The following is a 15,781-nucleotide window of genomic DNA, read 5'->3' on the forward strand; positions in this document are numbered from 1 at the left end:
TGGCAGTCTAAAAGATCCCTGGAGGAGAGCATGAGTGCTCAGAGGCTCCTCATGGATACAAGAGATGATTTCTCAGGAGCAATAGTTCTCCATGAAGTTCTTCTGAAAGTCCAACTTCTGTGCTTCCTTTATCTTCTATTTCAGTTTTTGAAATAGGTGTGAAGGAAAAAAGAAAGTTAGAAAAAAGGATTTTTATCTTCTGCTTTTATGTAAGCCTCTGAATGTTCTTTTAGTTTTTAGCTTGAGCACTTTTAAAGTACAGACTTGATTATAGAATAGACGGATTCATAAATGAGGCCCTTTAAGTTTGGAGCTTCATTTATGAAGCTCAGTAATTTGTTTTAGTTCTTAAGCAGCTTAAGGCCTTAGACTTGGTAGTGTCTTCACTTTCATAAAAGTAAGTTCACACTGCAGTGAACTCTGTAGGTAAATTTGAGTAGATTTGTGTTTATAACCTTTTTGCTATCTACAAATATTTTCCAACAAGAATCTTCAGTTTGGCTGGACTGTGTAGTTGAGTGGAGTTGTGTCCCTGCAGCACAGGGGATCCAGCCCTTCTCTTTGTCAGAGGTGATCTGTAGGAGGCAAAGCTGCACCCACAGCACTGTCTCCTGGCACCCAGGTTTGCTGCTTGCAGCCCAGCAGGGCAGGGCAGTCCCACCTGAGGGGCAGCTGGGCATGAGCTGCTGCCCCAGGACGCTCAGGCACAGGGACGCAGCTGTCCTTGTTCCCCAGGGCTGTGCCTGGCTGTGCTGTCCTGGGGCAGCAGCCTGTCCCCACCAGAGGGTCTCCTGCAGCCCCCAGCCTGTGCTGGCCTGTGCTCAGAGATGGGATGTACAGTCTGGGCAATAACAAGTGCAGTGTGCATTCCCTGTGTCCCTGCCCCCAGAGGTGGCTCAGAGATGGGATGTACAGTCTGGGCAATAACAAATGCTGTGTGCCTTCCCTGTGTCCCTGCCCCCAGAGGTGGCTCAGAGATGGGATGTACAGTCTGGGCAATAACAAATGCTGTGTGCCTTCCCTGTGTCCCTGCCCCCAGAGGTGGCTCAGAGATGGGATGTACAGTCTGGGCAATAACAAGTGCAGTGTGCATTCCCTGTGTCCCTGCCCCCAGAGGTGGCTCAGAGATGGGATGTACAGTCTGGGCAATAACAAGTGCAGTGTGCATTCCCTGTGTCCCTGCCCCCAGAGGTGGCTCAGAGATGGGATGTACAGTCTGGGCAATAACAAGTGCAGTGTGCATTCCCTGTGTCCCTGCCCCCAGAGGTGGCTCAGAGATGGGATGTACAGTCTGGACAATAACAAAGGCTGTGTGCCTTCCCTGTGTCCCTGCCCCCAGAGGTGGCTCAGAGATGGGATGTACAGTCTGGGCAATAACAAGTGCAGTGTGCCTTCCCTGTGTCCCTGCCCCCAGAGGTGGCTCAGAGATGGGATGTACAGTCTGGGCAATAACAAGTGCAGTGTGCATTCCCTGTGTCCCTGCCCCCAGAGAGGGCTGAGGCAGGGCAGTGATTGTAAACTGTGGGTGTCAGTCCTGAGGTCCCAGAGTCACTTTCCCAAAGACAAACAGGCACACTCTGCCCCAGCCACTGGGGATTGCACCTCTTTATTTGGTATTTGATTGCTGCATTCTTTATCTTTCTGTAGTTACTTTAAAGGGAAGCAGTAACAGACCTGTGAGCGATGGCACATTGAATTCTTTCTGTATGCAAATAGTGAGGAAACTGAACCTTGTGGCAGCTGCCTGTGGTTTTGGGGTTTAGCTGAATTGCAAATTGGCTTTGCTCATCCATTTGCATACAATTTTAAATGTATGTTAAACAAATTACAGTATGATGTTCTTTAATATTCATGTGCATTTGATTAGGGTATTCTGTCAGCTAATCTTGGTGTGTTCTATTTAGCAAGGTGAAGTGAGGTTGAAGTGTTTGAAAGCTCTTCAGAGTCTGTACACCAACAGAGAGTTGTTTCCCAAACTGGAGCTGTTCACTAATAGATTCAAGGTAAGAGGAAATACAATTTTTGGAAGGAGTACAGAAAGCAAAAGTATCATCATCCTGTTGTGGCCATTGAGTCACAGCTATTAAATGCAAAAAAACTAATTTGTTTGTGATAAGGGTTGTACCTGCACTAGTAAAACTGTATTACTGAGTGCTGATGGGCAGCCAGATCCATGTTACAGTGTCCATCTTGTAAGATTTGTCAGACAGACTTGGCCAGGATGATTATTTGTCTGTTTGTATTATTGATAGCTTATATATGGTCATTGCTCAATCTGCCTGTGCTTATTTAATTTTAGATTTATTGAATTTTAAGGACATGTACTTACACAGTCTGAAACCTATCTGAAGGTAACAGCCTATAACAAAAGATTGTTTGTTCCACAGCTTTTTAACTAAATATATGCTTGTGTTTGGAGGGAGAGACCCTCGATCTGCACCCCAGTCCCCAGCAGTGGAATGCCCTTTTGCTGCAGAGTGGAGTTCACTCTGTGCTTCCCTGGGCAGGATTGTTCCGTTCAGGGGAGAAGTGCTGGAGAAGCAGCTCTGGGGGTTTTGTAACACAACCCTTTTGCCTGATGTCTGGATGAGAATGTGGCTGTTAATTCCTCAGTGGTGTGGCTGCTTTATTTCCTGGGAGAGCTGCCTGGAGAGCTGAGTGTCCCAGTGCTGTCTGTGCTCCTTTGGGGTGCCAGGACTGTGCCCAGGCAGCTCCACCCCTGCCCACACCTCTGTGAGCTGCAGAGCCAGGGCTGGGGCAGGGCCCCCCAGAGGAAAGACTCTGTTATTTGCTTTAAGTCACGATTATATTGCTGATAATAAATTCCATTTAGAAACAAAGTGGAGATTTAAACACACATAAACACGAGACTTTAACTTCTCCCCGTAGACTTTCTGCTGTTACACTGATCCTGGCTGGCACTGCAGGGGTTGTGAGCTCCTCCAGTTTGACCTAGAAAGCACAAAACAGAAAACTTGCCATATCTTCCATGTGTGTTAACAGTTGGTAAAAACATAACAATAATCAACCTTTTACCACATTCACCTGAGATGGAGAAAAAAGATGCTTAGCCTGCAGTGAAGTCTAGATATTAAAGGAGGCTTTTTGTCCAAAATGATAGTTATTTAATAGAGCAGACTCTTTATTAATAATCTCCTGCATTTAAAATTCTTAAGGGCAGGAATTAACTGGGTGTAGTTGGCTTTAAAGTGGGAGATAGAACTGAGTCATTCTGTGAGAGCACCTAAGGGCCTGCATTCTTCTGATTTTAGAAAGTCAGTCTCTGGGACTGTTGCAGGAAAGACAAAGTTTCCTCTCATAGAAAAGTCTGTGGCAAACAGATTCAGACCTCAGACTATTCTCTAATGCCTCCATAAGCCTGGGTTGCTTTATCATCTCAGGACAACCAGAGAAATGAACCCTCCAGCTCTGCAGCTTTCTTGTTCTCTCTGTGCAGACTTAGATTTGTTTATTCTACTCCTTTTGTCATTGCACTGATTTGGAAGAAGGCTGCTAAAGCTCTCATGTTCTCTCTGTCTGGTTCTCTCTACTGGACAGTGTGCTGGATGCTTCTCTCTCAGCCTCCCATAGTTCGTGAGGGAAAATGCTGCTTTGAGGCTGACCCTTCCCCTCCACCACCAAACCTTTCCAGGCCAACTGGAGGCACTTGGATCAGTGTGATGTACCCCACAAAACTGGGGGACATGAAGCCTCCAAGTACACCCTCCTGGTTTTTCCCAGTGCAGGCAATTTTCCCAGAGGAGGCTGGCATAGCCTGGGCTCTGCTGCTGGGGTTGGGGTGGCAAGAGGAACATTCATTTCTGCCCAAACCACTAGGGCAGAGGGGAACCCTGTCAGGAATCCTCACCTTTCTTCAGTCCCATTAGAGCTGGTTTTACTGCAGGTATCTGGATCATTCTCAAATAAATAGGAGAAAAGGTGAGCTCAAAGGCTCTGTGAGCCTGGAGAGCAGGACTGTCTAACATGATGATTTCCCAGTTGCACTTCCAGCCACATCAAGAGAACAAAAAGCTGGCACAACCCAAGAGCCTGCACTGGGATTTACAGCTGTGCTGACAGGGATGTGGTCTTTGGCACCAGCATGGAGCAGAGGCTCAAATTAATGCTTTCTGAGGCTGTGATACATTAGTTAAATGTCCTGCCACCACAAACCCTACCACCACCTCTTTGAAAAATAATTGACCTAAGTGCCATTTGCAGTTTCATGACTGCTTATTTATGTTTCCTCATCAGAATTTAATCGACCTGCACAGCTCAGCTGGTGTTCAGCTCAATCCATTCTAACTGTCAAGAGAAGTCTCTCTAGAGGTCTTCTGGCTGTTTAAAGAATAAATTACTGTGATCCAGAGTGCCTTGTGCTGGGGTGTTAATATTTCACCACCTTCCAGATAGCTGTGACAAGGATCTGTCACTTTTCCGAAGGAAAGCTGTAGGTGGTATGCTGGAAAATAAGCTTTGTCCATCAAAAGAAGTGTTGTCCATCAAAGAGGAGACTTGTTTTCCTTCAGGAAGTGCTGTCTCACACAGACATTAACTGCAGCCCTGTGGAGAATGTGAAGCAGCAGGTTTGCAGTCAGTGCCACAGCCAGGGCACGGCAGGTTTGGGTGCAGCCCTTGGGTTCCTGTCCCTCCTCCCTGACCCTCAGGGCAGAGCTGCCTCCATGGCCTGAGGAGGAGAGGGGTTTGCTCTTCAGTCTGCCTTTTCCCAGCCTGGTACCTAATGGAACTGATCAGCATAGGCACTGAAAATGGTGTTTCAGGTTATAAATGCAGGCCTGCGACCTGTTCTGCTGCCGTGCATGGGACAGGGGCTCTCTGTAAGGCAGGTGCAGCAGCTTCCTAAAGCACAGAGTTACACCTTCAGAGCCTTTATGTGAGCAGGTCCCTCTGGGGAGGCTCTGGGTGCCTGGCTGGCAGGTGCCACCACACAGGCAATATAAATGACACACCCACGCTGGTTATTTGAAGCCTGATGGTTGGGGGGGAAATGGCAAGAGTGGTGTCTTTGGAAAAGAAAACCTTGTCACAGCAGTGGGTTTCAAAGTCCCCAGGGACTCAGGTTCAGAGTCACCCCCTGCTCTGCAGGCAGGAGAGCAGGTCCCTCCCTCCCAGGCTGCTTTCAGGGGGCTAGGAGGGGTTTCAGACCCATGTGCTCACTTCTCTGCGTGCAATTGGTTCCCTCCCTGTGGTATCCTGGAGTGTAAGACACATCTGGAGGGAGTACATGGAATTCCACTGACAATGTAAGACCAGTATCTCTGGCTGTTCTTTCCCTTGTTGTTTTATTGTTACTGTTCCTGGCCAGGACCTCAGGAAAAGTTGGCAGTAATTTTTTTGTCTTGTTCATACACAGAATTTCCTGTTTGGGAAGTTACTTCACTGAGTCCCTTTGTGGACATCTCACAGTCTCTAAAACTGTCTAGATATAAGTTAAATGTTTCACATTCCCCAGGGACTTGGTGTCGTTGGTAGAGGCACATTCAGTCACAGCGACAGGAAGAGCCTCTGCAGAGCTGCTGTTGGGAGGCAACACCAGAGACAGCCATAGGGCATTCTTTCCATACTGATTCAAAATTTCTGTATTGAAATAAGCATCAGTTGCATTCCCCTTCAGCTTTTAAATGTTTGAAATAGTAGAGAAAACAGGTGAAAACCTTTATTTTGTCTGGAATTGTTGTGGTGATTTTCGCTGTTGTTGCCTTACACTTCCCTTGTTTCTCTTCCAGTCCCTGATTTCTATTTTTTCCCATCCCAAAATGTACCTAGACCTTCCTAAAGTAGGTTAAGCCAGAGAAATCAAGTTTTATTTTCAGATGGCCCAATTTCTTTTCATTAACTTGATCAGTCAAGCAAAGAACATCAAGACATATTGAATTTTTATGGCTGAATAGAAATTCTCCACAGATAGGAAGGACAACATACACTAATCACAGCTGGTTTTGTGCCAGTGAGCAAACTGAAACCAAGGAGAAAGAAACCCTTAGGAGATTTCTTATAACTGCAGGGTTCTTGAAGCTACAAAATCACTGTATTGCACTGGAAAGCAGTGTCCTTGGCTTCACTGGGGAGAGTGTAGGGAAATCCTAAGTCAAACCATGAAATTCCCTACTTTCCTGAGGAAGGTCTGTACTGTAACTCTTGAGATCAGCTGCAAACCTTAGGATGTAGCCAGGTATAAATGCCACAGTTTTATAGGCAGTTTGCAGATGGGAGCATTCAGGTGTGATTTTCTTCACAATATTTCCAAATATGCACCATTCCTTGCTCCATAGTGATTTAGTTTCAGGCGAATGAGGTGGGGCAATTTCTGTGCTGTTGTCCAACCCAAGTACATTCCTTTTCAGGGAAGACCTGTTAAATTAAGCCAGCCCAGAACAGGGCTTTAGCTCGTGTGTCCTTCCTTGTGGGTCAGGGCAGCCTGTGCCCATCCTGTGTGCAGACGAAACGTGCCCTGGCAGTGTGCAGGTGAAACGTGTCCTCCCCAGAGTGTTTGTGTGTAATCTCCATAATCTCTAGCATTCGGCCCTGGTGGCTGCCTGTGTGTGTGCCCTGTCACTGCCAGGGTTCCCTCTCCCCTGGTGGCTGCCTGTGTGTGTGCCCTGTCACTGCCAGGGTTCCCCCTCCCCTGGTGGCTGCCTGTGTGTGTGCCCTGTCACTGCCAGGGTTCCCCCTCCCCTGGTGGCTGCCTGTGTGTGTGCCCTGTCACTGCCAGGGTTCCCTCTCCCCTGGTGGCTGCCTGTGTGTGTGCCCTGTCACTGCCAGGGTTCCCCCTCCCCTGGTGGCTGCCTGTGTGTGTGCCCTGTCACTGCCAGGGTCCCCTCCCTCCCGCAGGATCGCATCGTGTCCATGACGCTGGACAAGGAGTACGACGTGGCGGTGGAAGCCATTCGGTTGGTGACGCTGATCCTGCAGTGAGTACTGCCCCAGCCTCCCGTGGGAGGGAAACCACAGCAGGACTTAATGGGCTGGTTGCTTTGCTTGTGTGTTGAAGGGAATGTCTTACTCTACACTTCGAGTGAAGTTGAACTGAAAGTGTAATAGCAGGGACAGGAAGCCAAAATAAGAGATTCTGTCTCATGGAAATACAGAAGACAAAGTATAAAACTATTGATGTATTGAGCTGTTGGTGCATCCGTTGTTGTGGAAGAATGCCAAGGGCATTTATGCCTTTTGCCAGGGGCAGAATGACAGTCCTCCCCCAGGCAGGTGGCTGTGGGTCCTGCTTGCTGGAATAACTCCAGCAGGACCTGAGCAGAGATCAGTGCTGGGAGACTGCTGGGGTGCCTGGCTCAGCTGGAGAGACACCTGGCACAAGGGCACTGCCAGGCCTCCAACTCCTTTTGCAGGGCTGCAGTGGCTCCCCTGAGGAAGGACCCAGCCCCCAGAGGCTCCCCTGTGCCAGGGGACCAGCCTGTCCCCCCCAGGCAGTGACTCTGGAGGGCTCTTTCCTGCTCAGCCTGGGGGTGTATCCACCAAAAGCTGTGCCAAAGGAAATCTCTTTTCCAAGCAGCTGCACGCACTTTGTGCTTCACACTGTCCCCAGTGGCTCTGCTTGAAGAATGTTTTTGGACACAGAGAATTTGGGTGAAGGATTACACCAGCTTTTCCTCTCAGTAAAGAGCTCTGGGCTCTATTATTTTATTGATGAGTCACTGCTTTACAGGCACTGGACTTGTAATATTAGGAGGAATTGAAGTCTTGGATTTACTGTTACATTTTTAAAGCAAATATAACAAATGTGATCAGAAATGGGATGTAGAGCACACTTCTTTCCTACATTATCAACAATGTTTGGGAATACAGTAAGATTAAGGACAAAGAATTGTCCAGTGCACCTTTTTTTCAACTTTTCCTGTTTTTTCTTTGTTTGCATGATGAAAGCACAGCTAAATGCATTAGGCACAGAAGAGTGGGGGTCACATTGATGAGCACAGGGCAATGTCCTTACAGGGACTCCAAAGAGGTGTCCAGAGCAGTCCTGATGAGCAGTGACCAATTCAAACATATTTGCAGTGTGAAGCCAGACTATATAGGGGAAAAATGATGACTAAACAAGGATGGAAGTAACACCCCTACTTGTGACAGTGCTGATATTTTTATATCATTGGGGGGATATTGTTGTCCTATGGCTCATGGAATGGGAGTTTCAAAAACTCACACAGAAAATCTGCCTTGAACTCAGAAGCTGCAGAAACCCCAGCTATGTCTTTTGCCCAGGGCTTTTTCCTGGCAATAAATATTTACAGAAAATGAGCCTCTCATGATGCCTGGTCCAGCACAGCAGGTCCCGCTCAGCTCCCAGGGGCTGGCAGGGAGTACATGCAGGGAGCAGGAGGGTGCTGTGCAGGTGAGGGCAGCTCTGACTGCACCCCTGACCCAGCCCTGTGTGCCAGCCCTGTGTCCCCGTGCCATGCTGTGCCCTGCTGTCCGTATCTGTGCCTGCTCCCTGTGCTGAGTCTGTGCCTCCACCTGGCCTGGCCCTTCCAGCAGCTGGAATTGGGAACATCCCTGCCACCCTGCAGCAGGAGCAGGAGTGTCCCAGGGAAATTGGCTCCTGAGCACGGAGCAGACTGGGAGCTGAAGCAGGTGTTCCCGGGCCCAGATTTGAATACTTCAGAAATTCAAAGCTTTGAAAACAGGCAGACATTGCTATGGAAGTTTAAGAAGGAATTACATTTTCCTCATGTTCCATTCTGGAACAGACTGCTCAGGAAAGTGGTAGGATCACGATCCCTGGGAATGCTGGAGAAGGCCCCTGGGCCACGGGTTGGTGCTGAGCACTGGGGTGCTGGGTTGGTGGTTGGGCTGATGAGCTTGGAGGTCTTTCCCAACCTAAGTGATTCAGTGATTCCAGGCTTTAGTTTAATGTTTGATGAGTGTTTGGCATCTTGCAGTATTTGTGGTTAGCTTGATGGCCTAAGGCATGAGCAGGGTGGGATTTGTAAGCAGGGATTCTGGTTTTTTTCCATTATTTTATCTCTATACTGACACAACTGGGAGAAGGAAATCAGGCAAACTTTCAGTCTTCCAGGCCTTTTAAATACCTCTGTGTTTGGAAATGGAACTGTTCAACCATTGAGGGCTCTGTGGGCAGGAGCTCAGTCCTGCAGCTGTCCCGAGGGGCTGTGAGGGTGGGGGGAGCTAGGGGGGCTGTGGGGTGGGGGCTAGGGGGCCCCCATGCTGTGGGGTGGGGGCTGTGGGGGCTGTGGGGTGGGGGTGCAGGACCCCTTTGCTGTGGGGTGGGGTCTGCAGGCCCCCCCACCGTGGGATGGGGCTGTGGGTCAGGACTGTGGGGCTGTGGGTTGGGGTCTGCAGCCCCCCCGTTGTGGGTCAGGTCTGTGGGTCAGGGCTGTGGGTTGGGGTCTGCAGCCCCCCCGTTGTGGGTCAGGGCTGTGGGTCAGGGCTGTGGGTTGGGGTCTGCAGCCCCCCCGCCGTGGGTCAGGGCTGTGGGTCGGGGTCTGCACCCCCCCTGCTGTGGGTCAGGGCTGTGGGTCAGGGCTGTGGGTTGGGGTCTGCAGCCCCCCCGCCGTGGGTCAGGGCCGTGGGTCAGGGCTGTGGGTTGGGGTCTTCAGCCCCCCCGCCGTGGGTCAGGGCTGTGGGTCAGGGCTGTGGGTTGGGGTCTGCAGCCCCCCGCTGTGGGTCAGGGCTGTGGGTTGGGGTCTGCAGCCCCCCTGCTGTGGGTCAGGGCTGTGGGTTGGGGTCTGCAGTCCCCCTGCTGTGGGTCAGGGCTGTGGGTTGGGGTCTGCAGCCCCTTGCTGTGGGTCAGGGCTGTGGGCTGGGGTCTGCAGCCCCCCTGCTGTGGGTCAGGGCTGTGGGCCGGGATCTGCAGCCCCCCCGCCGTGGGTCAGGGCTGTGGGTCAGGGCTGTGGGCCGGGGTCTGCAGCCCCCCTGCCATGGGTCAGGGCTGTGGGTTGGGGTCTGCAGCACCCCTGTTGTGGGTCAGGGCTGTGGGTCAGGGCTGTGGGTCGGGGTCTGCACCCCCCCTGCTGTGGGTCAGGGCTGTGGGTCAGGGCTGTGGGTTGGGGTCTGCAGCCCCCCACTGTGGGTCAGGGCTGTGGGCCGGGGTCTGCAGCCCCCGCCGTGTCTCAGCACTCTCCCCGTTGCAGTGGCAGTGAGGAGGCCCTGTCCAACGAGGACTGTGAGAACGTTTACCACCTGGTGTACTCCGCACACCGCCCCGTGGCCGTGGCCGCCGGAGAGTTCCTGCACAAAAAGTGAGTCCCGGGGCCCTGGGGTAGGGTCAGACCTGTGAGTGCTTCTGGAGAGGTAAGATCAAGAGGCAGAGGAGCAGTAGAGGGAAATACCTCAATTTAAAAAGTCAGGTGTTTCATTTAAACCAGAAATTTACTCTCTTGTTTAAGAGAAAAACTTGAAGAAACTGAATTTACATTTTTCTTATTCTAGATTTCAGGTAAGTTTTCCTAACTCCTCCAGAGTTAACTATGCAAAGGCTGCACAAACTTACAAGGTTGATTTAAATCCTGCAGCACTTGCTGAGTTACTGTTGTGATGATGCAGGGCCTGTCTGTACATCTGTGGTGCTCTGCCTGATAGACAGTCCTCATTTCTACCAGTTTGAAACCACTTTATTTCAAGACTCTGGACTTGGGAGGGTCCTGTGTGGCACTAATGGCAAAGTCTGTAAACTCCCTGCCTTGCCCTGCCAGTGCATCCCACCATGGCTGCCCTCCCGTGTGCCCACTGGGACAGGGCAAGGAGCTCCCTGTGCCCTGGGTGGGAGTCGGGCACGTCAGCCCCTGTGCCCAGGGCACTGCCACATCAGTGCCCTCTGCACGGCAAGTGTTTTGGTGTTTGCAGCTGAAAATCTTGTAGCAGGAATGTTATTTTTCCCCTCATGGTTGTGACATTAGAGTTCTTTAATATGTGTATAAAGTACTGATTTCAGAAACCAAGTTATCTGATTTTTCATGCCATCGTACAATTAGAAAAAAATATATAAAAGCATCCATTTTCCTTTGCCAGTGTCCTAGTTTTTTATGGATTAATAGGGATTTAGAAGTCCACATTGTAATTGTAAGCTCTCAGTGGTGGATTTTTGGAGTTCCATCTTTGTGATTGAGCATTATCTGTTTCAAGGAATCGATTTACAAAATTCAGTTGCATTTGGGTTCCTACATGACATTTTACAAGTTGTAGGAAAGGGTGAGGTTCTTTTTTTAGAAACATACAATGAAATTGCTTTGTTAATCACGATGTGACAAAATAATGTTGACAAATGCCTCAAAGGTGAGTGAGGTAAATCTGCACCTTAATGCACTTGAGGTAAAGACAAAACTCTATTCTGACTTTCCTTTACAAGATACTGTGCTGTGTTTTGCAGATGTTTCTCAAGGTAAACTGCATGAGAGAAGATTGTCCCATTCTTAACAACTCATTTTCTCTTGTTTTCTGCAAAGAAAATCCCCAGTTAGAAAGTTCAGATCTCTCTGAGGCATTTGAGGGGGGCTGTATCTCACCTGATTTTATACATCTCGCTCTCATTTCTCCGTGTGATCTGGTTGTTAGACTTGCTCTCTGGAGTCAGCAAAGGAGAGCAAATAATCCAGAGGCTCCCTGACCCACCTGAGGTGTCCTGAGGTCCTGCAGCACCTGCACAGGGGCTCGTTTATGCCTGTGAATATAAGCAGAGGGACAAGGTGGTGCCTTTAAGTAAAGCATCTGAGTGTTACTCGTCCTCTCTCCAGCGAGCCCCAGCAGTGAAATCACAATACTCTGTCTCATGCTCCTGATTAGCTTTGTGGTTTCCCTGGAAAAGCCAGGAAGAGTTTTCAAACTTCTCAAAGTCCACCTGTAATGTTGGCACAGCTGAGAGCTCCTTAAGCTGTAAAACTGGAGCATTGGGAGGGCTTTGGGATCAGCATCAGGACTCAGTGCAGGGTTTCCATTACCTTTCCAAGCCCCAAATAAGGTTTTATCCTTTGTGCTGCTCCTGGTCCCTGAGATGGCTCTTTGCTGGGGTGTGAGGTTTGGGCACAGCAAGGGCACAGCCCCAGCTCTGAGGCACTGCTGGAGGGAGGCCTGAGAAGTTAAAAATGCAACTATTTACAGCTGTGCACAATCCTTCAGTATAACTATGTTTTGGAGAGCTTTTCCTGTGTGAAATTCTTTCAGCCTTGTGACTGAGAGACTCTGAGGATGAATTCTTCTCTTCAGGCAGGCAGAGGTTGTGCCCTCCTTCCCTTGGAAGAAATAGCTTGAGATGCTGCATTGTTTCATGAACAAATCTACTGTATCAAAAAGAATGCTCATCATATTAGTGCAGCAATGAGGTTTGTTGTGATAACCATGAGAGCTCCTTTTGCTTTTCCCAGGCTGTTCAGCAGACATGATCCCCAAGCTGAAGAGGCTCTAGCAAAGAGGAGGGGGAGAAATAGTCCCAATGGAAACCTTATTAGAATGTTGGTTCTTTTCTTTCTCGAAAGTGAGGTAAAATGTTCATTTTAACCTTTGCATGCTTAATAAAACCTGGAACTTTAGTAGCAATTTGTCAACAATTTACATATTACATACAGAAATCAGTTGTCTTTCTTTTCCTTCTTTTTGTATTTTCAGAAATACTGTGAGCCCTTTTCCCACCCCCTATTTCCTTGTCTATTAAGCAAATTCAGCTGAAAATCTTGGTCATGGTTTATTTAGCTCGTGCCTGTCCCCACATTGCAGGGCTGGTGGGGAGGTGCCTGCCAGGGTTCTTTGCTGCACACAAACATAAATAGTTCTTTTTAACATAATCATGCAAGGAGAACACCCCTGGAGTTACTCTTCGTGGAGGAAAGTAATTTGAACCAGGAAGGAACAGGAATTGGACATTATGTCAGATGAAGATTAGAGTCCTGCAGGTACTCAGGCTGGGAAGGACCTGAGGGGCCTCAGAGCAGAGTCAGCTGGAGATGGGAGGAGGTTCCTCAGGGCTTTGTGCATCTGGAAAGCACGGGGACATCTGGAAAGCACGGGGGGATGGACACTGCAGGCACAGCCAGGATGACATTCAGCTCGGTGGACACACCCAGGGTGGGACTGTGCCCACAGGTTGTGTCTGTAGGCACAGCACATGGGGGAGGTTTTGTGGGAGATGTCCAATAGTAATTCAGGAGGGGAATGGCAGTGCAGTGGAGAAAAACTGGAGAAGATAAACTGTCAGGTACAGAATGTTCTGAAGACAGAGGGGGAAAGGTTTAAAAATTGCACATTTGATTTGGTAGTAAATAGACTGAAAGAAAGGAATGGCAGAAACGTTTCTCTACAGGAGGGAGGGTAAGATATTTTGGGTAAAAAGCAAAACAAAAGGTATTGCAATCAGTTATTTTAACTGTTACAAAGCTTTTAACAAGAGACTTGACTGAGAATGGAAAGAAACACAATCAGAGTTGCTGTGAAGGAAGGACAACATTTAGGTACAGTGTGAATAGTTTTTAGAATCACCTTATAAACCTACAGTTTAATTCTGGATGAAATGTCACTACTTGTTGTGAGCTCTCAGTCTGCCATCTGAATGTGATTTTTTGCAGTTAAAGTTAGTGTTAGTTCTGTACCCATGAAATCAGCAGAGTTTCTGCTGCTGTTTTCTGAGCTGTAGCAGCAGGTACGACAAACCAACACCTGTTCAAAACAAATCCATTACAGCTCTCAGTCTCATGTCTCACCACCTCTCCTTTTTCCACTGCACTGAGAAAGTGAGCAAAGGTGAGTTTACAGCTTCTGTGCCACAGAAGGGTTTTTTTGGAGAGGTTTTTCACAAACAAGCAGCTTTATGGAAAAGAAGCTCAGTTTGGTTTTATTCCATTTTCTGGTAAAACATAACCCCATTGCACTTGTATCATTCCTTTGGAAAAAGACCTTTCAGAGTTAGTTTCCAGCTGAATTTTCCTTCCAACTAACGTGAGATGTGTGCCCAGACACTCTGCATGCCCAAGTGGTTGTGGAAGCTGTACAACTGCTTGTACCAGAGGCTGTACTGATGGTTGCTCTGGGTTTTCTAGTTGCATGAACATGCAGCCTATTTGGTGGACAGCCTGTGGGAGAGCTCCCAGGAGCTGCTGAAGGACTGGGAATGTATGACAGAACTGCTCCTGGAGGAGCCAGTCCAAGGAGAAGAAGGTATTGCTTTAACCTCTCTGCCTTACTGGGATTGCACAGCATTGTCAATTATTTCTTAAATACCACTGTCACCCACAGTGACATTTTTGTGTGTTGTGGTTTGTTTACAAAGCGTGTTTGAAGAAGATGTTAGTTTAATCCATTTTTAATGCACTTTGCTTCAAAAGCAGCAATTTGTACCCTGTTTTTCATCTTGTACTCTGTTTTTCAGCTTGTGACATCTGCTGTACTGTGTTCCCAATATTAAGGGCTAGGACTTCATTCTGTCAGAAGTTTTAAATCACCAGTGCACACATGAACATTTCAATAAATTCAACTGTACTGCAGTTTGGAGTAAACAAGCACTTCAGGAGGTGCTAGTCAAATATGGGGCTTTTCCAGACAGTGAGAAAACCTAATGAGTTCTCCAGAGGACAAAAACTGAGGGGATTCTTTCACCGTTAGTTTCAAATCTCCTTTTGCTAATAATAGGTCTGTGTGTACAAAGTGGCCAGGGAGGCTGGGGGCAGAGAGTCCCTGAGGGCAGTGAGTGTCATTTGAGGTCCTTTGTGGTCCTTCAGGATTCTCCTGCTTCAGAGACCTTCACAGGGCTTAGGAACCTGAAAAATCCATGTACTGTTCCTGCTTCCTGGGCGCGACGTGTTTGTCTCTCAGTGTGGCAAAGTCTGCCCTTTTTGTATCCTCCCGCTACAGTGGTGCCATTTGCAGGGTAACTCCTTAGGAAATCAGGCACTTTGGTACCTTATGTGTGCCTGCCCTGCTGGGGGCTGGGCCTCAGATGTGACCAGAAGTACCTGCCAAAGAGGAGAACATGTGTAAGGAAGTGACAGCAAATCGTCCATCACTGTCTGTCCACCATGACACGCTTTATTGTGGAGATCTCTTGTTATGTTCCCCTTCATTCATCCTTTTTCCCAGCCTACATTTCTCTGGCTTCTTCCAGTTCTGCCATGTCCATTTTGAGATGCTGTGAGTGGTAACTCAGGGAGGCAGCAGGAGAGTCTGAAGATGTGGCAGCAGGGCTGTCCCTGGTGCTGACTGTCCTGCACCTGGCACTGCCCACCCCTCTGAGCTGTGTGTTCTCTCCTTTCTGAGCTGTGTGTTCTCTCCCCCCTGAGCTGTTCTCTCCCCTTTGAGCTGTGTGTTCTCTCCCCCCTGAGCTGTTCTCTCCCCCCTGAGCTGTTCTCTCCCCTCTGAGCTCTGCTCTCCCCGCAGCGATGTCGGACCGGCAGGAGAGTGCCCTGATCGAGCTCATGGTGTGCACCATCAGACAGGCTGCTGAGGCACATCCCCCTGTGGGCAGGGGCACGGGCAAGAGGGTGAGTGTGGTTGGGGCACGGGGGCTGTGCTGGCACCAGGGGCTGTGCTGGCACCGGGGGCTGTGCCGGCACCGGGGGCTGTGCCAGCACCGGGGACTTTGCTGGCACCGGGGGCTTTGCTGGCACCAGGGGCTGTGCCGGCACCGGGGGCTGTGCCAGCACCGGGGACTTTGCTGGCACCAGGGGCTTTGCTGGCACCGGGGGCTGTGCCGGCACCAGGGGCTTTGCTGGCACCGGGGGCTGTGCCGGCAGCAGGGGCTTTGATGGCACCGGGGGCTGTGCTGGCACCGGGGGCTTTGCTGGCACCAGGGGCTGTGCCGGCACCG

General features: G+C 49.4%; 1 protein-coding gene across 6 annotated transcripts in view; it reads left to right on the forward strand.

The window, feature by feature from the left end:
• Window positions 1-15,781, forward strand: part of STAG1 (STAG1 cohesin complex component) — a 194,606-nt gene that overhangs the window by 140,308 nt on the left and 38,517 nt on the right. For all 6 annotated transcript variants that reach the window (XM_071566923.1, XM_071566920.1, XM_071566924.1 and 3 more), the window contains 6 exons: window positions 1,905-2,003; window positions 6,853-6,932; window positions 10,128-10,235; window positions 12,354-12,468; window positions 14,019-14,136; window positions 15,352-15,455. In XM_071566923.1, the coding sequence (XP_071423024.1) occupies window positions 1,905-2,003; window positions 6,853-6,932; window positions 10,128-10,235; window positions 12,354-12,468; window positions 14,019-14,136; window positions 15,352-15,455 (624 nt within the window). The remainder of the gene's footprint in view (window positions 1-1,904; window positions 2,004-6,852; window positions 6,933-10,127; window positions 10,236-12,353; window positions 12,469-14,018; window positions 14,137-15,351; window positions 15,456-15,781) is intronic.

The sequence above is a fragment of the Pithys albifrons genome, chromosome 11, assembly GCF_047495875.1.
Source record: "Pithys albifrons albifrons isolate INPA30051 chromosome 11, PitAlb_v1, whole genome shotgun sequence".
NCBI classification, from domain to species: Eukaryota; Metazoa; Chordata; class Aves; order Passeriformes; family Thamnophilidae; genus Pithys; species Pithys albifrons.